General features: G+C 56.2%; 6 protein-coding genes and 1 non-coding gene across 7 annotated transcripts; 3 read left to right on the plus strand and 4 right to left on the minus strand.

Annotated features, from left to right (window-relative positions):
• Positions 1 to 874: 874 nt before the first annotated feature.
• Positions 875 to 998, plus strand: BKA78DRAFT_t127. Its single transcript has one exon. It is a non-coding gene; the product is annotated as a tRNA-Leu (tRNA).
• A 1,448-nt stretch (positions 999 to 2,446) lies between these two features.
• BKA78DRAFT_253444 (Gas2, regulated by Bmp1 MAP kinase cascade) lies at positions 2,447 to 3,400 on the minus strand (the record flags this gene model as incomplete). Its single annotated transcript, XM_066884821.1, has 3 exons — positions 2,447 to 2,562; positions 2,613 to 3,242; positions 3,292 to 3,400. The coding sequence occupies 3 exons, from the start codon at positions 3,398 to 3,400 to the stop codon at positions 2,447 to 2,449; spliced, it is 855 nt and encodes a 284-aa protein (XP_066742343.1).
• A 141-nt stretch (positions 3,401 to 3,541) lies between these two features.
• Positions 3,542 to 4,259, minus strand: BKA78DRAFT_159435 (uncharacterized protein). The gene has a single exon (XM_066883083.1). It carries the CDS (start codon positions 4,101 to 4,103, stop codon positions 3,606 to 3,608), a length of 498 nt encoding a protein of 165 aa, XP_066742344.1. The 5' UTR covers positions 4,104 to 4,259; the 3' UTR covers positions 3,542 to 3,605.
• Positions 4,260 to 5,678: 1,419 nt separating this feature from the next.
• Positions 5,679 to 7,478, plus strand: BKA78DRAFT_253656 (putative 4-coumarate-CoA ligase; the record flags this gene model as incomplete). The annotated part of the gene is made up of 3 exons (XM_066884837.1): positions 5,679 to 6,736; positions 6,793 to 7,078; positions 7,149 to 7,478. The coding sequence occupies 3 exons, from the start codon at positions 5,679 to 5,681 to the stop codon at positions 7,476 to 7,478; spliced, it is 1,674 nt and encodes a 557-aa protein (XP_066742345.1).
• A 1,608-nt stretch (positions 7,479 to 9,086) lies between these two features.
• Positions 9,087 to 12,286, minus strand: BKA78DRAFT_332197 (uncharacterized protein; the record flags this gene model as incomplete). The annotated part of the gene is made up of 2 exons (XM_066889959.1): positions 9,087 to 12,131; positions 12,227 to 12,286. 2 exons carry the CDS (start codon positions 12,284 to 12,286, stop codon positions 9,087 to 9,089), a joined length of 3,105 nt encoding a protein of 1,034 aa, XP_066742346.1.
• A 1,834-nt stretch (positions 12,287 to 14,120) lies between these two features.
• Positions 14,121 to 15,180, minus strand: BKA78DRAFT_159500 (uncharacterized protein). Its single transcript, XM_066883084.1, has 2 exons — positions 14,254 to 15,180; positions 14,121 to 14,174 (listed from the first exon to the last, which is right to left on the minus strand). The coding sequence occupies exon 1, from the start codon at positions 15,089 to 15,091 to the stop codon at positions 14,459 to 14,461; it is 633 nt and encodes a 210-aa protein (XP_066742347.1). The 5' UTR covers positions 15,092 to 15,180; the 3' UTR covers positions 14,121 to 14,174; positions 14,254 to 14,458.
• A 5,400-nt stretch (positions 15,181 to 20,580) lies between these two features.
• On the plus strand, positions 20,581 to 22,813 carry BKA78DRAFT_159532 (uncharacterized protein). The gene is made up of 5 exons (XM_066883085.1): positions 20,581 to 21,009; positions 21,077 to 22,067; positions 22,114 to 22,443; positions 22,502 to 22,607; positions 22,660 to 22,813. The coding sequence occupies exons 1-5, from the start codon at positions 20,987 to 20,989 to the stop codon at positions 22,764 to 22,766; spliced, it is 1,557 nt and encodes a 518-aa protein (XP_066742348.1). The 5' UTR covers positions 20,581 to 20,986; the 3' UTR covers positions 22,767 to 22,813.
• Positions 22,814 to 22,919: the final 106 nt, after the last annotated feature.

Below are 22,919 nucleotides of genomic sequence, written 5' to 3' on the forward strand. Positions count from 1 at the left end.
TCTGTAGTGAATGCTACTGACAAAAACAAAAGCACGCAATCGGAATTTCAAGGGCAACTCTACCTGAGGACATTTCCCCTCGTCTAAGTCTCCCCTTTTGCAGTGGCTGCTCCCTCGATCCGTTGACAGGCGCGGCGTCGGAAATGTATTTCTCATGGGCTCAATGCGTTGAACAGATATCCATTGCTTGAGACTCTGTGATCGTGAAGCTGCGAGCCGTTAGGACATGAGAAGGCAGTCCCCTTACTGAAGGAGATGTTGAAAGTGACATGTCTACAAACATTGACCATGGCGAAAGGAAAGCGCGATGCGAGTAAATGAGCCCAATGCAGTTGTCATGTGGAAACTCCAGCGTTCCCATCACGCAGTTGCTGAGTAGTCTTCCATACCCCAACTCACATGTACATGGTTTCGCGTCAAGTCTTGAAGCAGCTCATCGTTTTGAAGCTTGAAACTTTCCTCGCCCTTCCGAAAAATCACAATCCAACTCTAGACATCAACACTCGTCGCCAGAAACCACATAATTCCGTCCTCACATCTCCATTCCATCCCTCTACCTTCCCTCTTCCAGTCCCGCCTCAATACGAATTGGGAAACCGCCGTCCTGGATCTTGGTGTTCTGCCCCGTAGGGCCCAAGCTCCTCCCCGCCAACTCATCCGATTGGCCGAACCGTCCACAACTCACCACTTTGGAGCGCTCTCTACGCTGCGTCTCGTTCGGCACAACAGCGGTCGTTTATGCCACCCGCTTCAAAATTTTCAAAACCACGTGAAAGACCGATCTTCTTTCGGCTCTCAATCAACTTCTTTGCAATGCAAAATATATTGCATGCAAGCCAGCTCCTCCTCAACAAAAGCAGCAAGACGCCGCTTCGGGAGGTTGGCCGAGTGGTTATGGCGCTAGTTTCAGGACATCTTCTCCGACGAACGAGTTCCGATCTAAGGGATACCTACTACTAGTTGGGTAACCTTCGTGGGTTCGAGTCCCACACCTCTCATCATTCTTTTTTGCCCTTTTGCAGCTTTGTGTCATGCCTCCACGTGCGTGCCGATGCAGCTGGGGAAGTTGTTGTAATTTTTGAATTTTTTTTTGGTGGTGTTGAGGTGAAGCGGGAGAGGTGAGTGAGGTGAGGGAGCTGCGACCCACAGCGCTCTGGTGAGATGGAAGTCAGTGGCGTGCGCATGGCTGTCCCGACGAGGCAGGTGCAATAGGAGCTCTTTCCATAATCTAAATTGCGCACATCAGGTGAAGAGCGCGTCGAGGTTTCCGCGTGAATTGCTTCCCTCTCTCCATTGCAAAACGACGCGCACTGGCTGGTCCACCATGTTGATCGACAGTGAACCAACCAAGCAATCTCCTTTTACATTTACGTTTTGCTTCTCTGGCAACTGGATATCAAGCCTAGCTAAACTTGCGCTTGGTTAAAAACATTGGCTTTTGTCCGCTACATTCCCTAGTAACCTTCTCTCCAAATCTGCCAGCCAGCCAGCCAGCGCACCCATCCACGCCATCTCCACTTCCACCTTCCTATCAACATCAGCCTCCACCGCTAGATTTTTAACACATGCAGCCTCGCAACCTCGTCCGCATGCGGTCGGAGGTGCGAGCAGGCGCGAGCATGTGCATGTTCAGCGCAGCGCATGATGCGTTTTGGCGTTTTGACATGCGTGAGTGATTAGTGAACACACGCCGGGCGAACTGAGGAGAAGGAGACACGGCAAGGGGTGCGGGGCTGTGTTGTTTCCGCCTGGCGAAACCTGGGCGGCGCTGGCGTTGGTTTCACGACGGACAGAAAGAGAGGGGGAGGAAGAGAGGGGTGGGCGTGAAAAGGTTGAGCCTGAAGTAGAAGAGGTAAACTCTGTAGACATGTGATACGGTGAGAATTGACACGCCTGCTTGAGGTCTAATGCTTTTCTGTAGTGGTCGGAGGAATGTCAAGGTGCGTGTCCGAGGGTAAGGTCAAAGTCGATGATGTGTTTTCAAGAGACTTCCGACAGGCGACAATAATAGGAGAACCTGACCCCAGAGGCGATTTGGCTGAATACCAAGGGACCTTGTGTGTTAAACGAGTGTATCGGTGAGTTATTATCTACTAAAACAAGAGTCCGAAAGGAATTAAGCGTGCCCAAAGAGGCTACCTAACTATACATTATGATCACAACACAGGCGCGACAAGATTACAAAGAGTGTATCAGTGAGTAATTATGAGAGGAGCATTACAACTACATTCGGGGGATTTGGGGGGGAAGGGCCAAAAAAAGGAAGGGAAGCGAGCACCACGACCACGACCACGGGAGAAGAGGAAGAAGTGAAAAAGAATACGATGAAACTTGTTCATTGTGTGCGCAGCACACACCGCCTAATCTACCCGTCCACAACATGCAAACATTTTTGACCACTGCTGCTGCTCCCACAATTACTGCACCGCTGGGGGGTGAAGAGCGCTTACTGCTCCTTGGCGAGGGTGCCGCGGGCCATGTGGCGCTTGCGGAGGTTGTACTCGATGGCACGCTTCTTGGCGCCGGGAGACTGGATGAAGGCGGCGGAGCCACCGAAGGGGCCTGATATCGTCTCAGAAGGAGAACAAACGGGTAGGATGAGAGAAACTTACCAGCAGCAGCACTGTTCCTGACGCGGACAATGCAGACATTCTCAGCAGGACCGGCCTTGCCCTGGCATTGCATGCCCTCGGGCATCTGGACCTTGACGGGGAAGTCCATCACGGCAGCGCCGCTGAGACCGCCAATGCCAATGCCGGGAACGTCCTGGGTGACCTTGGCCTCCTTGAAGGCAGAGGGGTCGGTGCCTCCCGAGGTGGGGTCGACCTCAGCCTTGAGCGGGCCGGCGCCGTCCTGGTTGACCTGGTGGTAGGTCAGGGTGATTTCGCCATTGTCAGAGCAGGTCGGCATGCCAGAGGTGGCGCCCTTGCCGGCGGCCGCCTTGACACCAGTCTCGGACGTGCCCTTGGGGGTCTTTTGGCCCTGAGCGTCAGCTCCGCCACCTCCACCGCCCATGAGGCCGTCGAGGAGACCGCGCTTCGCGGGCTTGGTGGTGGCAGCACCGCCGGGGCCGTTCATGAACATCTCAATGTCCTTGGCAGCGTCGACCTTGCCACCCTTGTTGGTGCGGCCAAGAGCGCTGGCCTTGTTGCCGCCCGAGATCTCGCGGTCACGGATGATGGAGGTGTCGCCCTCAGATCCGCAGGCCGGGCTGGCACAGTCACGGGGAGTGCCGTCCATGACTAGAGAGAAGGTTAGAGGGAGTTGGAGAGAAGGAACAAACAAACGTACCGCCGAGACCGGGCATCTCTACGCCATTGGCACCCGTGATCTTGGTGACGAGACCGTGGGCGGAAACAGACGCAGCCAAGGCTGCCACGACGACAGTGGAGTAGTGCATTTTGTTTTGGGGGTATTAGGGTATGAAGACGAAGGGCGACCGGCGCGAGAACTGAAAGACTCTGTACTCAAAGATTGACTGAACTTGGAAGTGGTGCTGATGCTGGAAAGACGGCGGTGGAGTGCATCGGGTCTTATACTTGCCAGCAGGCTTTCTCGTTCTGCTTGTGAAGGCGGCACTGGGACCTTTGCAAAGAGTTAGTGTATCACAATTCACGATTTGGAAACCACCAGTCGTGGGCTGCATCGCGTTCGCAGCGAGGAACGAGGGAGCGGCGTGTGCCAGAAAGGGGCGGGTGAGACTGTGCTTTCTCAGGGCGTGACACTGATTGGGACTGGGGCAAGGCTGAGGCACAATCAGGGCTCCGGAGATCGGCCTGCAAGTGGACAAGGTGAAGCGCAGGTGCGGGTTCCAGGCAGATTTGGTGTTGATGTTCAGACGAACACTTCTCCAGGTACCTGTGGAGATTCTGGCGCAACCAATTGGCTTCTTCAGACACTCCAAATGCCCGAGGTCGTCCATTGTCGCGCGCTTGGTTTGAAGCGCTCCCGGGTGGCAGGCAGAAAGGATTGCTTGCATTAAATGTTGGGGGACTCGAGGTCTCAGATTGCAAACACCAAGAAGGAACATGCGGGTGGGCAGCCTCTGACGTAGTGACAGTGATGGAAGAGTTTGGAAGACTTTGCCATAGCGTTGAATTCATTCTTTGAACGGGAGATGGCTTTGGACCGTGAAAGTCGACAGTTTATCCAGCTCTTTCGAGACCGCGCAAGGCGGTCGAGACTCGCAGTTATTGCCACTCTGGGTCCTCGTCTTGCCAAAACCAGACTCGTGAGAAGTGGCGAATGAAATGGGAGACAAGTGCGTGTTTGAAGGTGCGAAAAGTCGGCGTCTGACACACAACGTGAATGGCAGCCAGCGCGTTGGTAGCGCGTCGCGGGCCGACAACAAAGGACCAGTCAACGGGGACGTGATGACCGTCAGCTCCGGTGCGATCGTTGACATCTTTGACCGTGATGAAACGCGGAACGGGCGATGGCCGGTTGAGGTTGGGGAGAGAAGGAGGTGAGGTTGAAGGAAGCGCCAAGATGGTGCGACGGATACGACCGCACACGTGCAGACCGAACCTCTTGTACCCGACGCCGTCCTCCATCCGAAGTCTGTTGATTTTCAATCACCATAATGCCTCCATCCGCTCCACCCGGCGGCGCCCTTTGCCTGCAACGGCTGCCTGTGCGAGGGCCTTTGACAGACTCCTGAGAAGGGAGACAATCTGTCCTCCTCCAACGACACCATTCCAGTCACATCCAACGACACCACACCAGTCCATCTCCTCCAGACGACACCACATCAGACGGGACCAATCTACTCCGGGCGAGACCTCTCTTCCATCTGCATCTCAAGCCACCCGATGCCATGTCCTTATCCACCTGCAGCTCCGACTTCACGGACCATGTCGTTGATCCCGCCGAGCTAATCTTGCAATCCCCATCTCTCATTTGACTGGCTCCGCAGCGGCATCTGGTGGTCAGCAAAAGTCTTGGGTTCGACAAGTACCGAGGGAACAGCATGTCGTCCAGTCGGAAAATAAATATGCCACCTGCAGCTGTCCATTCTCACTCGGTCTCGACGGGCCTTTCTCGCTTGGAAGCGGTAGCCATGGCCAGCCAGGAACAGGGGTTTCGACAGCCCAGCCGCCAACCACAACTGCAGCCAAACAGGCCTCGTCAAGATCTCGACAAGACGTGATTGTTTCCCTTTCTCCACACTTTCCATTGAGGCTCTGCGGAACCTTCTTCCCCAACGTCGACGATCGATAGAGATTGCTTTGCAAGATGCCTCGGTTCGGATTGCATGACGCCATCCCCGCAAACCGACCGGCCGTATGCTCGTCGTACAAGCCCCGTGTGGCCCCTCGCCGCACATTGCTCGCTCTACACCGCCGGCCGCAGACATGCACTGTGTAGATGGGGTCGAAAAATTACATGTCGTACTTGCAAGGTAGTGTTCAAAAACTGGCGTCTGCCGCATCTTGTTTCCGTTTCAACATGTTTGTCGTTCGTTTCTCTCTCTAATCAGGCCCCTCCTCGAGAGTCCTAAAACTCTGCCTTTCGGTCCGCATACCACTTTTGAGCTCCTTTCCGTATTTCCGTTGTCCAACAAAAGTAATTGGCCAGTCGTCTAGGTCTCGTACCTCGTCTTCTTGGCATCTTGTATCAAGACGGACTTCCGGAGATCGTGAACTCCGTCAACTCAACAACACCTCAATTCTTTCAGAATGCCCCTGAAATCACTCTACCACTGTGATATCCCGCTGGTGGATTTGCCAACCCACGTCTTTGGCGGGCCAACATCACCCCTTCCCGGCAACAAGAGCTTCATCGATGCCGAACGGCCAGAAAGATATTATCTGACCTACGAAGATTTCCGACTATGGTCGAAACGCGTCGCTCTGGGTTTCCGGCGCGCGGGACTCAAACAGGGTGACCGCGTCCTCCTCTTCTCGGGCAACTCGATATTCTTCCCCGTCGTGATGATGGGCGTCATCATGGCTGGGGGAGTCTTTACCGGAGCCAATCCATCCTACGTCGCCAGAGAGCTCGCCTACCAAATCCAAGACTCGGGGGCGCGGTTTCTGATTTGCGCCGACGGGAGCCTGTCGACTGGACTGGAGGCGGCCAAGAGCATTGGGATGGACAAGAGCAACATTTTCGTCTTTGACGCCGGCTACGACACGTTCGACGAGGTCGGAAAGCCCGTCGACGGCATACGGCACTGGTCACATTTCATCGCGTTTGCGGAGGACGCGCAGTCGTTTGCATGGGAGAAGCTCACCACTTCGGAAGACCTCGACCGCACCGTTGCCCTCAACTACAGCTCGGGCACGACGGGCGTACCCAAGGGCGTCATGATCACACACCACAACTTCGTCGCGCACACGGAAGAAGTGCTCTACATGACGCACCTGCACCCGGACTACGAGGCCATGAAGGCGCGGAGTGCCTGGATATGCTTCGTGCCCATGTACCACGCCATGGGACAGGCGCTCTTCGCCATCTCGGGCCCCACGCGCCAGATCCCCATCTACATTATGCAAAAGTTTGATTTTGTCAAGTTTCTGGGCTACATCCAAAAGTACCGCATCACGGACCTGGGCCTCGTGCCGCCCGTCGTGCTGCTCATGGCCAAGCACCCAGCGACGCGCAAGTTTGACTTGAGCAGCGTGGAGAGGGTGGCCTGCGGCGCAGCGCCGCTGGGACGCGAGGTTTCGGTCGCCTTTGAGAAGCTCTGGCCGGAAGGGCATATGAATGTAAAGCAAGGCTGGGGGATGACTGAGTGCGTGCATACACCTATTCTTTCTTTGATACACAAAGCTGACAAACATGCCCCAGGACAACCTGCACGGTCAGCGCGTTCCACCCGCTTGCGCACAACACGTCGGCATCCATTGGCCAGCTGATGCCCAACTGCGAAGCCAAGATCGTCGACGACGCCGGCAACGAGGTGCCGCAGGGCGCGCGCGGCGAGATCTGGGTCCACGCGCCGCAGGTCATGAAGGGGTACTGGAACAAGCCCGAAGCCACGGCCGAGACGCTGACGCCGGACCGCTGGCTCAAGACGGGCGACATTGCCTATGTGGACGAGGAGGGCTACCTGTTCATCGTCGACCGCAAAAAGGTGCGTAGTGTTGCTCTCGCTCGTCTGCCGCCTCTCGCCTGCGAATACATGCTGACGTGACAACCGACAGGAACTCATCAAGGTAAAAGGCAACCAAGTCGCGCCCGCCGAGCTGGAAGCACTTTTGCTCGACCACCCTGCCGTCGCCGACGTCGCCGTCATCGGCGTGCCGGACCCGTCCAACGAGCTGGAAGAGCAGCCGCGCGCCTACGTTGTGCGCAGCAGCCCGTCCGCCACAGAAGACGACCTCCTCGCCTTCATCGCGCAGCGCGTCGCCCGGCATAAACGCCTGACGGGCGGCGTGCGCTTCGTCGAGGCCATCCCCAAGAACCCCAGCGGCAAGATCCTGCGCAAGGAGTTGAAGGCGATTGCAAAGAGGGAGATGGGGGCGAAGTTGTGATGTAGTCACATCCACGCCATCGCATCTGCTGAAAAAGTTTGTGGGTTTGGTTGTAGTTTGTTAGCGCATCTTGTTTGTCTTGTACAGCAGCATCTTGTCATGTCCATGGACAAACGGCCGGTCTCTTCTATTGTATCCTTCGTTTTTTTCTCTTTCGCCCTCTCCCTTTCCTAACCCTTCAAAATTTTACCTGCATGTATGTATTTATGTCTTGTACATTTGTAATTAGACCTCGGCATCTTACTCCAAGCTCTCCATCAAAGGGCGGCCATCGCTCCTTCCTCCCCCCCCCCCGGGGGAAACTGCCATTAACCCCATCGACGTTGCCTGGTCCCAATAGCTACAATCGCTCGCCCATCCCGCTGTACCACATATGTATGCCTCAGCTAGGTCGCTGATCCGTCGGCAGCAGCGCAGCGCAGCAAGACGTCCACACCAACCTCTCGTGGTGGCCTGCCTCATCCTCCTCTCACATCCCTTTCAAAACTCAACCGCAAGGTCCAAAAGCACCACCTCATTTCAACCACTCTTTGCAGAGAATCAGCCAGCCAGCCAGCAGCCAGCCAGCCAGCAGACGAAAAATCAAAAATCGCCCCACCCAGCACCCGCGAAGAGCGATGGCGCGGCGCAGATGGACGGGCGATGTAGCAATGCCGCGGTCCAGCGTCCGCGGGCCCTCTGTTTCTTGAAGGCAGTGGAGAGAAAGGCCGTGAGGAGGTAAGTAGAGAAGAGGTGTGGAGGCGAGGGAGGCGAGGTGGTGGTTGCGTAGGTTGCGTAGTTGAGTGAGTGGTGGAAGTAAGCACCCACCTTACACTTTGAACTGATGTCAAGAAAACCTCGAAGTCATGGCACCTGGGACCAGGTTTCGCTCCACAAAGGTGCGTCACGAAGGGCCAAACAAGATGCCGAATTATGCGATGGCTGTTGAGTGCATGCGGTGGATGGGTGGGTACTCAACGAGCTCTTGGAGTCAGTCCACTTTCAGATGAAGGAGCACCGGCACTCTCAAGCAGGCATTGAGGCTGCCGGATACTGCATGTAGCTTATCGTTGTTTGGATGAAAACAAGCTTATCACTCCCGTGTCCATTTCTATACTTTTGTGAACAGTGGCCATGGTTGGGACTGGCACAGACACTTGGAACAGACAAAGTAAGTAAGCAAGCCAAACGCATCCATACGTATACTGTATGTATATATCCTATCCGGCGTAGTGGTAGGTTGCCCAATCATCGCATGCCAGGCTCTCATAACCACCTTTTTCCCTTTAATCCCATGTCAGTCAATCCTGAATCATTCCCAATCCCAATCCCATCCCAATCCATTCCCAATACGTACTTCGTACCTCCACATTGGAGTTCTCGTGTCCATCTCAGAGACGAGTCAGTAAAGCAGCAGCGAAGCGCCACTGTATTTGTTTACATCCATGTTCCCTTTATTCTGCCCGATTCATCTGTGCCCAAAAAGATACAACGCCGGAACACCAAACAAGCAGTTCAATCCACCCCGGAACGGACGAATGGAGGAGAGAGAGATGGCAAGTGAGCGTAGACTACACGTTAAACACTGCAAAACGCAGCAAGGACATCTGTTAAAGCACAAAGAAACAATCAAAAGATCTTGACGCCCTCAGGCTCGCCATCGCTCTGACTGGCGTAGCCAGCGTCGCCCTCGTCGCTCGTCGCCCCCTCGTGCATGCCGACCAGCGTCTTGCTGACGGCGACGCACGTCTCAACGATGCGGCCTTTGGTCTTGTTGGAGAGACCGCTGCGACGGCCGGCCTCGCGGCCGATCCAGACGCGCACCGAGCCAGCGACGCGCTCGAGGCCCTGGCGCGACTCGGCCAGGAGGGATGCGTCGTCGGAAAAGGCAACGAGCACCTTGTACGCGGCGACGAAGGAGAGGAGCGTCAGCCGCGACTCGGGCAGGAATGTGTTGTTGACGACAAAGGTCGAGCGCTGGCGTGCTTCGTCCGAGCCCGAGTGGAGATACTCTTTGGCCAGGGCGAGGCACTTGACCAGCGTCAGTGACTTTCGTACGTCGGCGGCCATGGGGTCTTCGTTTTCGACATGCATGAGCATGGCGCGAGGGGAGTGACGGTCTTTGAGGGCCGGGATGTGCGGTTGCGAAGGCAGCGCGTCGAATGCGGCAATGATGCTTGCGTTGCGGTCCTTGGCCATGAGGATGGCGCGGGCAACGAGTGCACGCACGTGGGAGAACGAGTTGGATGGCGCGGTGCGCATCGCAAGCTCGAGGTCCGCCTTGATCGACTCACTGGGAGCGGCATTGTTGGACTCGAGGTACTGCACGAGCGAGCGGTTGAGGACGTAGCTAGAGAACCAGGCAGCGAGAGCGTCCAAGGGCGACGAAATGGCAAAGTCCTCGACAACACTGTCCATCGCCTCGTCAGGATCCGTATTCTGCGCACTCGACTTGTTCCACGCCAAGTTGTAGGCGCGCTGCACAATCTTGTCGACCATGACGTCATCGCAGCCAAGATCCAGAAGCGCGGCAAGGTGCTCCGGGAGCTTCTCCGCGGGGTCGCCTTTGCCAGCAGACCACGCTTTTTGCAAATTCTGTGCCTTGCGCCAGCAGCTGCGGGCGATTTTGGCGCTGATTTCGTCAAACATGTACCACGATCCGTAGCCTGCATTAGCGACTTCCCAAAGCAGGACCCGGACGTGCATTGCCTTGAGCATCAGGCGAGCCGGAGTGTCCGGAAGCGTGCCCGAGGCCATGATGGTTAGCACCAACCTTCCCTTGCTAATCTCAGCGTCACCGCCGGTCAGCTGGGCGTCCAGCGCAATATCCCACGCCTTGACCCTGGCAGCTTCGTGTTCTTGCGTCGTACCGGTCAGATACGCGTACCCGTCCCAGCCAACGACATTGCGCAGACTGAGCTTCAACGCCTTGAGACTGACTGCAGCAGCTTCGAGGAAGAAGTTGTGACGAGGTACCCAGACAGTTTGAATTGCCGTAAGCCATGCCTTTCGGCGCACTTCAACAGGAGAAGCGGGTGACGGGGCAGGACTGAGCTTGATAGGGGCGGCCTTCTTCTTGGACTTGGGCTTGAAATCCAAAAACGGAAGGATGAGATAGACAAAAGCCGCGAGAACAAGGAACAGCTTGATCAAAGGAAGCGATTTGTAGAGAGCCGACAGGCCTTGAGCCGCAAATCTTGGCACAAAGGCGCTGCCGTACCCAAGCAGATGAATGGGGAGAGCAAAGAGACCGCGGCCTTCGGGATTTTCACCCGAAGACTCGCGCTCGCGCCATCCTTCGACAACCATGAGACCGGCCAGAGAACCCACCATGAGCTTGTTCATCATCTGAGTTCCCCGGCGGTTGACCATTGGTTGCTGCTGATTTCCTTGCCGGCCTTGAGCAGTAGAGTAGACGGGATATCCATTTGCTTGGCTGACATAGTGCTGTTGAGCCGCCATGGCCTGCTGCAGGTTGGTGATGCTCTCCGGGACTGGAATCATGCCCTGTGCCTGGGGTACTGGTTGTCCTCGAGCAGCAGCGGCTGCGAATGGGTCTTCCTGGTAACGCATTCCATCCGGAGTTGTTGCTGCTTGCGCCATACCCATTGGTCCTCCCATGGCAAATTTGTCATATGACTCCAAACGTGCTTTTAGACCATCGACTTCTTCGCTGAGGCGCTTATTTCGCTTTTCCAAGTGGCGAATGTACTCGGTGGCTTTTGACAAGACCGTAGCCTTGTTGAGTTTGTGTGCAGGCGTCAATCCTTCGAGATCCTCGTGGTCGTCATCGTCGTCTCCGCCGTTGGTCCTCGACATGACTCGCAAACTGGGCACGCTATCTCGTAGGGCAGCAATCTTATCATTCAGGTTGGTGCGATATCGCTTTTCAATCATGTTGTGTGCGGCCTTTTTGACGGGAGGTTGCTTTTCGTTCTTTTGCTGATCGCTGCTCTCATCCTCGGTAGACGACTTGCGTTTCTTGTTAGGTCCAGAAACAGGCTCAGGAGATGATTGGTTTGATGATGAACTCGTCTTGGGATCTGTGACCGAGCTGGGACTGTGCTGGAGGCTGGGCGTCGACTGTGGTGGCGGAGGAGCTCCATTCATTTGCATCTGTTGTTGATCAAATGGCAGTGGCGAAAACAAGCCGTCGTCGTTTTGTTGTAGCCGGTCGTTCTCGGTCCACACCGGATTCTCCGTATATGATTGCGGGTTGATTGGTTGTCCTTGATTGGACATGGGAGACCTATTTTGGTTGTCGAACTGAAACGCATGGGAGTTGTCCATGCTCTGACCGAATGTGAAATGCATGTTGGCGCGAGCGGCGTCGGGAGGCATAGGGGGCGAGTCGGAGTGTTGTTCGAAAGCGGGCGTCTTGACCTCGGCCTTGAGGTATTGCGCTGGCACGGGGCCATCGGCGTCCTTGAAGGATTGAGAGGCCTGCGGGTCCCATCGCATCCATTCCTCCCAGTTGGCCTGCTGAAAGGCGTCGGCAGACTGCAGCGACAGGTCGTCGGGGGTCGAGGCTAGCCATGGGGCGCGCATGCCGGTGGAAAAGGCATAGTCGGTCGACATGATTGGGTCGTCGAGAGGTGTAGATTCTGTAGGCGAATCTGGGTTGGCCGAATCGTCTTCAGGGCGAAAGTCGTCGAATACGCAATAGGGTCCAACCTGCACAGCCGGATCGGCAATTAGCCGCGCCCACACATTTCTCCAGGTTATTTGCGCGTGGCATTTTTGGCGGCGCGTGGCAGCCAGGAACGTACGGCGACATTCTCCAGGGCCAGGACGTCGTCGAGGACGGCGCTTGGGTCGGAGGGATCCATGTTGTCGGAGTCGGTAGCGGGGAGAGCGGGGGAAGAGGCGTGGAGGCTTCGAAAGAAAGAGAGAGGGTCTTACCAGAGACTCAGAAGATCAGGGACACGGCATGACAAACGGCAGGCGGCAGCGGTGATGCGGAGGGTCGGAGCACTGGCACAGAGTCAGCGGTCGGTCATACGGTTCGGTGAGGGTGCAGCATCTGGGCGGCCAGGGTGGTGAGAGCAAAGCGGCGCAGTGCGCAGAAACTCACCAGGGATTGGCGTGCAAAATTGCGTGGGCGGAGTCGCAGCGACTGTTTGGGGCAGGGGAAGCGATGGGCGACGGGCGGGAGAGAGTAGAAGTCGTATGATTGATGTGACGGGTCAGGCCACTGCTGCGCTTGCGGTGGGTGCCGACGGTCGGGGGTGCGCCGAGGGTGCGACGTGTGCGACGGCGTCGAAGAAGACGTCTGCGAGCCTAGAGCTGTCGTCGACGGTCGTGGAGCTGAAGGTTGGAAGTTGTTGTTTGGTGCAAGTCGCTCTCCAACGCTCGAAGTCGACGGTGACGACGGACGACCCGCGCGGCCGACTGGCGCCCGCCGCCGACTGCGGATTCTCCTACCCCAAACGATGACCAGGCGAGCCGGCTCCTACGCGCGGATCGAGCTTCACGACGGCCTCCCAACTGCCGGCCGCACGCCTTGACTCAGCCAACCACCATGAACCCTCCATCCTCGGTTCCTCTCCTGCCGCCTTCATGGCGGTCCGCACCGGCCCGTCTGCCACGCGCTCACATACAACATCACGACTTTCTCGACGCGTCTTTTGGAGGATTGCAGCCCCGTATGACAGATCCAGCCTCGAGGCGTCAGGCGCCGTCACGTTGGAACAAAGATGGCACCCAGACTCGACGCCTCGAAGAAAAACGACCATTGAATTTCGACGCCTTTTCCCATGCGGCCAACCACACGCGTATTTGTGAGACCTCGACTCTCAAAGCAATCCCTCGACACCAAAACTTGTCCCAAACATCGCCGCCGAGGCTGAATCATCGTACGACGTGCCCGTAAGCGAGCCGGCCAATCTGGCAAACAAACCTCAGCTTCATCGAGATCTCGCGGGGAACCGGGACGATCACCCCGTAGACATCGCCAGTTGACCGCTTGTGGGTCATGCCTTGAATCTTGTGCCTGAAACTCCTGTCCTTCCTCTGCGCTGCGTTCGTGGGAGAGCCAAAGCACCAACAGTTGGCAACATGACGGCTGACAGCTTTGATAGTGGTTCCTGCTAGACGCACGTCAGCCGCTCCCTGTCCAGCAACGGCCGTCCTTCGGACCATTGCTCTGCGACAAATCCGAAGATTGAATCTACGTCCGTAGCCCAACGCAAACGAACTTGGACAACAAACTTGATTGGCGGGCACTCCTCCGCGGACCGTCTGTTTCTGCACCCGCGTCCCCGAACCATATGTGACACCAACATCTACCAGTTTGACGGGAAGCCGAGGGCAACTGTTGTTTGTCCAGACAAGAGCCCAAAAATCCGCAGAGACGGTTCCTGGACAGTTTTTCCTCCAATCAGGCCAAGACAACGCCTCCCTCATCGGCCGATGCAGACAACATCTGCTGCCATATGACGTACCGCAAGGCGAGCAAATTGGTTCTGGTCAGGGGCCAACGTACAGCCTCCTACCTTTGTTGCGCGTCGGCCATGCCGATACTCGTAGCGACATCATCTCGATGAATGGGTTTCGACCAATCAGCAGCTGCATCAGCACGGACTCGACCACATCTCTGGGACGACGACTTCAATCTCGACCGCAGGGCAACGGAGTTGCTCCAGTTGTCTGGGTCTCTTTGGGCTGCAAGACGACGATTGAATCGTTGTGGCAAGAGTCGGGAAAGGGTTGATGCCGCTTGTGGCATGCAGCATTTGTCAGATTTTGTTGCAGCAACATGGCCTCGGCGAGAGAGGACCGGACGAATGGAGCTTACTGCAGCTAACCACAACAGTTACCAGATGATTGCTCACTTGAAAGGTGGTCTGCCAATATGACGACTCCACACGCTCTCAACTCGAGTAAGGGAACAGGTAGGATTCTTCCCTACAATCCACCCTGCTGACCCTCCCTTTGATTTCATCCCTCTCCCCACTTGGTACATCTCATCCACGCCATCCAAGCGGCCAACTGCAGCCTCATCAGCTGCACGGCGTCCTCCATCGGCAAACCGGACCGCCACCGGCACGGGGGCCAGCGGAGCCGCGCGCACCCCAACCCACCTTACCCGCTCCGTCGGATTCCTCAGTCCACTTCTCTCGGACCGTAGTCACAGGCGAGGAGTCCCTGAGATGGTGATCCCCGCTCGCTTGCTCCAGCGCCAACTGCCTACAGCCACTCCACCACAAGGCTTGCTTGCCTGCCTGACCCGACGCGGGACTGCGGGAGCGGCGTCCCGTCCCCGTCTGGCATGTGTGCATGCGAGGAAGCGGAAGAGGAGGCGGGCGGGGCGGGGCGGTCGGACGGGTCCGCGATGGCGGGTGGTGGCGGACGGCGGATCTCGATGATTCGGAGGGGATAGGGGGCGAGGGGAATGGATTGAGGCCGGCCCAGCCCGTTCTGCCAGGGGAGAGGGGGGGAGGGCGATGGATTGGTGGTAAGTGAGGGAGGGTATGGATGTAGTTTTGCTGCCCCCCGTCTTGTTCCTCTTGCCTTCTTTGGAGGAGATCAGATCGGAGGAGCAGCTGCACAGACGGTGCCAGGTAAGTGTAGAGACGTATTTGGAGTTGGTACATGTTGAACACCAAAAGGGAAGGGCGTCGTAAGGTAGCCATCAGCGAGTTTGGTAGGCTCGGAATCGAGCAAACCACGTCCTTCCATCTATCTTGCTCTGCTATCTAGTGCCGTAGTTCTTCAAACGCTTGCACTTTGTCTACCGGAAGAAGAGTCTAGCGGAGAGAGAGCTCTTCTCTTGTTCCTCTTCCATCTTCAACCTGCTACGAGCAGCAGCTGTATGTACCACAACTTGGACTGCGTCAGACCAGAAAAGTTTGAAGAGGCACGCAAGTGCCATGACAACACGCGCATTGTTGGAGACCACTGGAGACCCAACGGACAGACGGCACATGACCCTAAGCCCCAGCAATGCAACAAACGCGAACGAACCTTTTTCCCCTTTCCTTATCAATCTCCCCTCCCCCCCCCCCCCCCCCCCCCCCACAGCACCCAACCCCTCCCCCCTTTTTGTTCTCACCTCCTGAGCACTACCTGCCTCTCCATCCACGTACTTTCATCTCATGGACGGCGACGACGACCAACAGCATGCACTTGCGCCCTACGCATGTATGGCTGGGTCGATTGGCTCCTCGCCTTGCCGGCTTCGTGACCTGATGGCGATAGTGAGGTAGGTGGGGACAGGTAGGTAGGGAGGGAGGGCCGACCAAGTCGGGTCGAGTTGATGAACGGTGTAAAAGGGGAGAAGAGTTGATGGAAAGGAAGGGCCTGGTGAGGTGAGTTGAGGAGACATTGACGTTGAGGTGCGATGAGTTGTCGATAGAGAAGGCAGGAGAAGTAGGGGTGAGCGAGCGCGTTGACATGTTGGTTGGTTGTATGTGTAGGTGGGTAGGTGTGGGATGGGATGGGATGGCGCAACAGATATTACACACGTTCGTCCTGACGTACATATTGCACAATACATGCGGCCCAACAGCTCTCAGCTCCGAGAAGAGGTGCAAGAGCGCAACAAGTACTATATATCACTGCAGAACAGATAGTGCTACAGCACGCAAGCACTTCCACTTGTACTTACACGCGGCTTTGTTGACTGTACAACAAGGTGGTAAGGGTTCAGTAAAGATCAACTAAAAAGACGCTTGGAAACAATCCTTAAAAACTCATCAGGCACGTCCGGAAAGCACACGGTGAAAAGGGGGAACATGAAGAGGAGGGAAGAGAAGAACATGCAGAAATTAGCAAATATAATAGAAGCCCAAATATTCTTACCAATACATGGTGCGGTTATTCATTTCCTGCATTTCATCTAAGATGAAGAACATGTAGGATGGCACGAGTATCAGTTGGATGGCACAAGATCATGACAGCTCTAGCAGAGGCTGCCTAGAACATATAGTACCTTGTAGCACCTTCCTCTTATCCCCTACTTTACTTTTACATTAAGGTTCTATTCCTATCCCAGCTTGCCTTCCTTTCCTATCCCTTCCTGTCCTTTTCTTTTCTTTCCTGCCGCGGCCGTCATCATCTCCGGTTGTTGTTGGCATAAGAATGCAGACAGCAGAAAGGTAAACGAATACCTGCACACGCTCGCCATTGCTATCCGTGTCATTTCGATGCTTTTATCCAAGGTACATGCCTATGCCATGCCAATTTTTTCAGTCTCTTCGACCACTCTGTGGCCCTCTGCTTTTGCTTGTCGGGAGACGACGGGTGTAGAAGCATGCAGGTTCAGTCGGTCAGTTAGGTAGGTAATGGAGATGGATAAAGGTGCATAGGTGGGGCGGACATGATGGTCAATCGAGAAGTTGATCAAGTCGAGTTGTGCGAGTCGCTCCTGCTACATACATGTATGTACCATTGCTAGCTCCCGTCCCCCATCCCATCCCATCCCACCGCCTTGACTGCCCGCGCACACGCAGAGTACCTACCTACCTACATTCCCCTAGTAGGTTTGTCAATCGACCATCTAGCGGATAGCAATCAGCACGGCGCTACTTGCAGCCGAGCAATCCAACACTCGGCAACACCAAAGGCACTATCCGTGTTTTGCTGCCTTTACTTTACAATGAACCAAGAGCAAAGACTTAGAGTACGACTAATAAATCACATCACCACCCCGCTGCATCCACCTTGCGTGTTCCTCTTCCTCTCCTTCAACACCCCTTTCTCTTACAACGGCTCCGCCTCCGCCTCTACCTCCGCAACAACACCCGCGTACAATACGTGCCTACTATACTCTTGCTCCTCGCTCACTCACTCACTGCTCTGCTTCCTCATAATACGTACGCTAAGCTTGGCAGGGCAGGGCAGGGCAAGGCTGGACTGAACCTAGCTGAGCGCCCGGGCCACGCGGTGGTTGCGAAGCATTGCGAAGCAAAGAAGAAATGGAAAGGACGCGGCGAATGAGGAGGCAGGCAGGCCGAGAACAAGAAAAAATTGCGATTGGATGATGATGGTAGAGAAATGGAAGACGCAGACAACAGGGGGAGAAGATGTGGACAGGGAAGACGAGGGACGAGGGGAAGTGAGAGTGGATATAGATGATTTGATGTGAATGATTTGACTTGAAGGAAAATTGTCTTGTGTGAATTTGACCTGGGTTGGGAATGATTTGACTCGAGTTGACACTTTTGACCTTCCGTCTTGATCTCCATGTCCTCTTGGTTCTTGACTCTTCTTTACGTAAAACTACCAGCTGCCATCTATTTGCCATCTATTTGCCTAGTTGTCCCTCTAATCAGGAAATGCGATCCCCATTGTCCTCTCTCTCCTGGACTCTTCTCGTAAATATGATTCTTCGCAAAGTTTGGCCTTGATACTCCGGACCTAAGTAAGACATTGGACACGCACCCAGTCTGCCTTAGCGTGTCTAGTATACTATGTCTAGTATAGCCATATCGGCAAGTCGCACCCAGAGGACGCCGACGCCGACGACGATGATGATGCCATGCCATCATGCCATGGCGACTTGTTGACCAGCGCCGACTCGCCGACTCGCCGACGACATGCCACGGAGAAAGAAGCAGAAACTAAGTAGCACGCGAAAGCGGACAAAGTCAGCAACAATCTACCTATAACAGACGACAAACACTGCGGCGGACGGGAGGCAGCAACAGCGGCGGGTGCATGGTCAAGCAGTTTTCGCCAACTTAACTCGAGTCGGAAGTGCGAGATTCCCGAGCCGAGAGAGAGCTAAGGAAGGGGAAAAAAAGTTGATGACGGAGCAATAATGTCGAGAGATGGTAACGAGAGAAGAAGAAGCGCGAAGGAAAGACAAGTTGGAGAGAAGAAAGAGACAGGCGCGCGTGCTTCGACGGGTCGGATGGAACGGGGTCAAGGGGTAAGGGGGCCCTCCCCTCCCCTCCCCTCCCTACCTCCTTCCACAAGCACACCCCTTCCCCCCACGTCCCCTCGCCATCAACGCTGTGCCGCCAAGTATCAAGCCCATCAACACCTCACCGTCGGAACCTTTTCCACGGTACCTGGCTTCCTTGCGGCGCAAACATGTTCGGGTTACTCGGCCAACTATTGCCCAAGCTTCGGCGGGCGTGGGCGTCCCCGGATTTACTCGACGCGGCGGCCGCCCGCCCGATCGTGGCGGCTCTTCAAGCGCTCGACGCATCGCGCCGCCGGGCAGTTGGGTGCGGTGCGAACAGTGAGCTTTGGGCAACTGCGCTGACCTGACCGCAATGCAGTGCCCCTGGGGCTAGGTGCTGTGCCCTGCAGGAGTATGTACAAGTGTGGTAGTGGCGCTGGGCGGTGGGGGGCTCTTCTGTTTGCGTGCGGCTTATGTACCCCTGGTGAAGGATGATGCACTGGGACCGACAGGGGAAGGCTGGCAGGGGAAACGAAAAAAGCAATGGCGCGGAGGAGCCGGTGTGGACTGGACCGGAGTGCTGGATGTGGTGATGGGAGATGGAGGGAGTTGTGCGCAGAGGGAAGAGAGAGAACATGGAGGGAGAGAAGAGAAAGAGGGTGGTGCTTTAGCAACCGCTCACCGTTGATTCGCGTCTCCTCCAGTCCGCTATTGAGTCAGGCCCCTTCACCTAGATGTCGCATCACCAACGCGCTGACGGTCAAGGAGCTGCGGATTACTCAACGCCATCTCATCATCACTCCAGCATCATCAACATTCTCAAAAGCACAGCACAGACCTACTACCTGCCCTTCGCACAACCGGACCGGACAAGACGACAGCCCAACACAAAAAAGAGCAACTCTTGCCCGCCCTGCGCCAGTTTGTCTGGCTTGACTCGCAAACGCCCCACGATCTACAGTCGTGCGTGAATCCTGCCACAAGCCCAGGCCGGCGTTGCGCCGTACGAACTCGCAACCAACGCGGGTGTCGGGGTGCGGGCAAACTCTTTCATTGTTTTTGCCTCGATGTGGAGAGGGGGCGTGGAAGGATGGACGAAGTAAAGCGAGGTACCCGTCACCCGGTTACAGCACGTTCTGTTACAGGCACAGGCTTTTTCCGTTTGGCGGCGTCGGCGGCGAAGGGCGAGGGTGAGGGTACTTGGTTGGGTTGGCGCGTGGCGGGCCGGTAGGAGTCCGTGGGTGTAGGCGTGGCATGGCGTGAGCAGCGGGAAAACCAACGGGCAGCGGACAAGGTTGCGGTTCCTAAGGACGAGCATAACTCTTGCCAGAGTAAAAGAGTGACGCGCGTGTCGTGGTGTTTGGGTCGTCAAAATGTGCCTGGCCGCCAAGAACAGTGCCTCTTGCACGTCGCTTCCGGATGTGGAGCTAGAGTCGATGTTCTTGGTGGGTGCTGGCGGGATGATGCTGGCTGAGACGACGACGCTTTGACATCATCGGATCGGATCAAGTTGCAATCAAGATTGGCGGTGGGCAAGCATGAGCCCGGTATACGACAAAGTTTAAATCTTGGGCCTGGGAGTTGGTGGAGTTGCTTTGTGTTGGTGACGTTGGGAGAAGTCGTTCAAAGAGAAGAAATGTGGTGTTGGCAAATGCAACAAGAAAGAAGAAGCAACCTAAGGGTTTGGTCGAAGAGGGTTTGGTGGCGTCTGTGGTGAGTGGTGTTCCTGATGCCCGGCCAGCGGATACGGCGGTGCGGTGGGCGGATCGATTCGGAGCCCCAGATGCAGATGGATCTGCCGTCAATTTCTTCCCTGACAATTTCAAAAAATAAAAATACAAAAAAAATGGACGGCAAAGCTAACCACGGGCGGTAAAGCATCGAGGCGTATCTGAAACGCAATCGCAGAGGGGACCGGTGAGATTAAGGTTGTGAAGAGCACTTGGTCTTGGTCATGCTGAGCAAGCCGGGCGCAAAGAACGAATCGAGAATGGAGGCCGAGAGGAAAAAGAGTCAAGCGCTGAAACAGATGAGATCTTTTGTAAAAGTTGTCTTGGTTTGCAAGCCAATCTGGGATCGTGCATGCATTCGCGTGAGTGTGGTTGTACTGCCTGAGGAGTACTTGACTGGCACACGTGTCGCTTCAAAGATCAAGCATTGTCTCTATTCGTTCCGCCCCGCCGGATCCGCAGACTGGGACTGGGGGTAGAATCTGGCGGGCATCCAACGGCCCAGCCCTGTTTGCTCCATGTCCATGTCCATGTCCGCTGCCATCTCCCGATCCCATCTATCGCTGCTCATCTCATCGTCCTAATTATCCCCGTCGGGTCTGCCCAGATAAAAATTGCTCTCTCTCCCAGTCCCTCCCCAATCTGGCCCAAAGTCACGGGACTCGCTCTTACACCTCCATCTCGTCCATCCACTCTCTTCTTCCTCTACATCCTCACGACATTCCACTCGCCCATTCTCCCTGCTCTGCTCTGCTCTGCTCTGCGACGCCATTTCTGCCAAACTACCCGCCGCCGCTTGCCCGCCCTCGTCTACCCGCCCGCCGTCAACCACACCCACCTGCGCGGGCATTACATCACGCCAGCGCTCCAACGCCTCGCCGTTGCACTCTGCGGGTCGCGACAGGTAGCCTGGTGCACCACGTCGACACCATCCAACTGCGCCCGTCGCAATGGACACGACCGCCCGCAAGACGTATGTCCTCACTCGTCTTTTGTTTGCACCCCGCTTGACTCGCATCTGACCTCTCCCGTTGCAGCAGCCTCTTGCCCTCGATTGCTCAAATGGACAACGACAAGGACATTTTGAGAAAACACTCCATCGCCGCCATGGTTAGCCCTTCGTCTCCATACAACAACCCGCCGCCGCCGCCGCCATATGTTCGTCATCCCCCCGCCAGCCTGGCCGGCCTCGTCTCCCCTCCCGACTCGCGCCGCACCTCTGGCGACGAGCAGGAACAAAAGCCCGCTCCCGTGAGGCAATCTCTCCCCTCCATCCACGAGGCTTTGGGTTCCGACCAGCGCATGCCCTACCCGCACACGTCTGTCCCTCCGCCCGCTTCTCAATTCTACCAACCCCCGCCGCCATCCGTCACCTCTCACCACGACTCTGGACGACGACCTTTTCAAGACTCGCCTGCCCACTTTGCCCCGCCGCCTCCTCCCCGGCCGCGGAGTCCCTTTATGAATCCTCCAGCTCAACCGCCCTATTCGCAACCACACCAGGAACCTCCACGGCCCACGCTTCCGAATTCCCACAACCCCAACCTACCTACTTTGCACCCGCTCCGGACGGAACCGTCACCAGTAAATGGCTCGCGACCTCCAGCGAATTACCACCACTATCAACCACTGGCTCCCTACGACCAAAATCCTCCAAATCCCCCACCGCCGGCCAACATGCCGCCACAGCAGCAGCAGCAACAACAGCAGCCACCACCGCCGCCGCCGCCGCAGCAACAACAACAACAGCAACAACCATTTGGTTACACTACCTTCTCTACTCCATACGCCTCCTACTCCGGCCCGCCTCCTCCTCCACCGCCCGCGAATCATGCTTCTCCCGGGTATCCGGCCCCTGGACCAGGTTACTCGGCTCCCCAAACCTACCCGCCCACCTGGAGATCGGATGGCGCTGAAGTAAGAAGAGCCGAGGAAAGCAAAAGAGCAGGACGCAACGCTGGGCCAGCCATGTTTGGCGAGTCGGTCAAGCGCCATCTGGACAATTTCGATTTTGAGGCATCTCTGAACGAGGTGGGTACATGGTTTTCTTTAAGACGACCAAGACTAATAGTTGCAGATTGCTGAAGGCACGGGGCGGCTGAACGATTTTCTGCGAGTCTATGGCCAGCGGGCTCACCAGGCCCAGCGGACTGGACCTGTGCCGGGGTCAACGCCCCCGATTCAAGAGGTCGACGACATGATGAAGCAAGGCCACCGCATCGTCGACTCGCTCGTCCGCATCCGCGAGGTGGTTCTCACAACACAACAAGCGCAAATACCTGAACAGCCCCAAGACCCGCGGTACAAGGCGGCAAATGGCTTTGAGCCAGAAGAATCAAGTCAGTATGGCGAGGACACCAAGGGTGGCGGTGGCTTCGCTGGTGCAGACTCCAAAAAACGCAGAGGAGTAAGTCTGTCTGAAACCGGAATAATATCACTTCTGTCGGCGCTGACTTGTCTTGCAGCGCGCTGCGCCCCCAGGGCGATGTCACAGCTGTAATCGAGCGGAAACTCCAGAGTGGCGGAGGGGTCCAGATGGCGCACGCACCTTGTGCAACGCCTGCGGCCTGCGTAAGTGTCCCCATTGAGCCAAAATGACGACAGCGACTCACACACCACGCAGACTACGCCAAGCTGACCCGCAAGATGGGAGCCAACGCCAATAAGCAGCCCATTGGCAGCTCCAACCTGCGACCCAAATCTCTCGGTCCCGGATCGCCACCAGCATAGCGAGCAAGCTGTGGTTCCAAAAAAGGGAAGCGCTCGGGGGCGCTGCCGCATGGAGCGCCGTCGTCGCAGATCTACCTTGACATGATTGTTTTTTTACTTTTTCCCCCACCGTCGGAAAGACACCACTTGCGCCGGGGGCCTGCGCTCGCTCGC

The sequence above is a fragment of the Phyllosticta capitalensis genome, assembly GCF_038381095.1.
Source record: "Phyllosticta capitalensis strain CBS 128856 chromosome Unknown BKA78scaffold_7, whole genome shotgun sequence".
Taxonomy (NCBI): Eukaryota; Fungi; Ascomycota; class Dothideomycetes; order Botryosphaeriales; family Phyllostictaceae; genus Phyllosticta; species Phyllosticta capitalensis.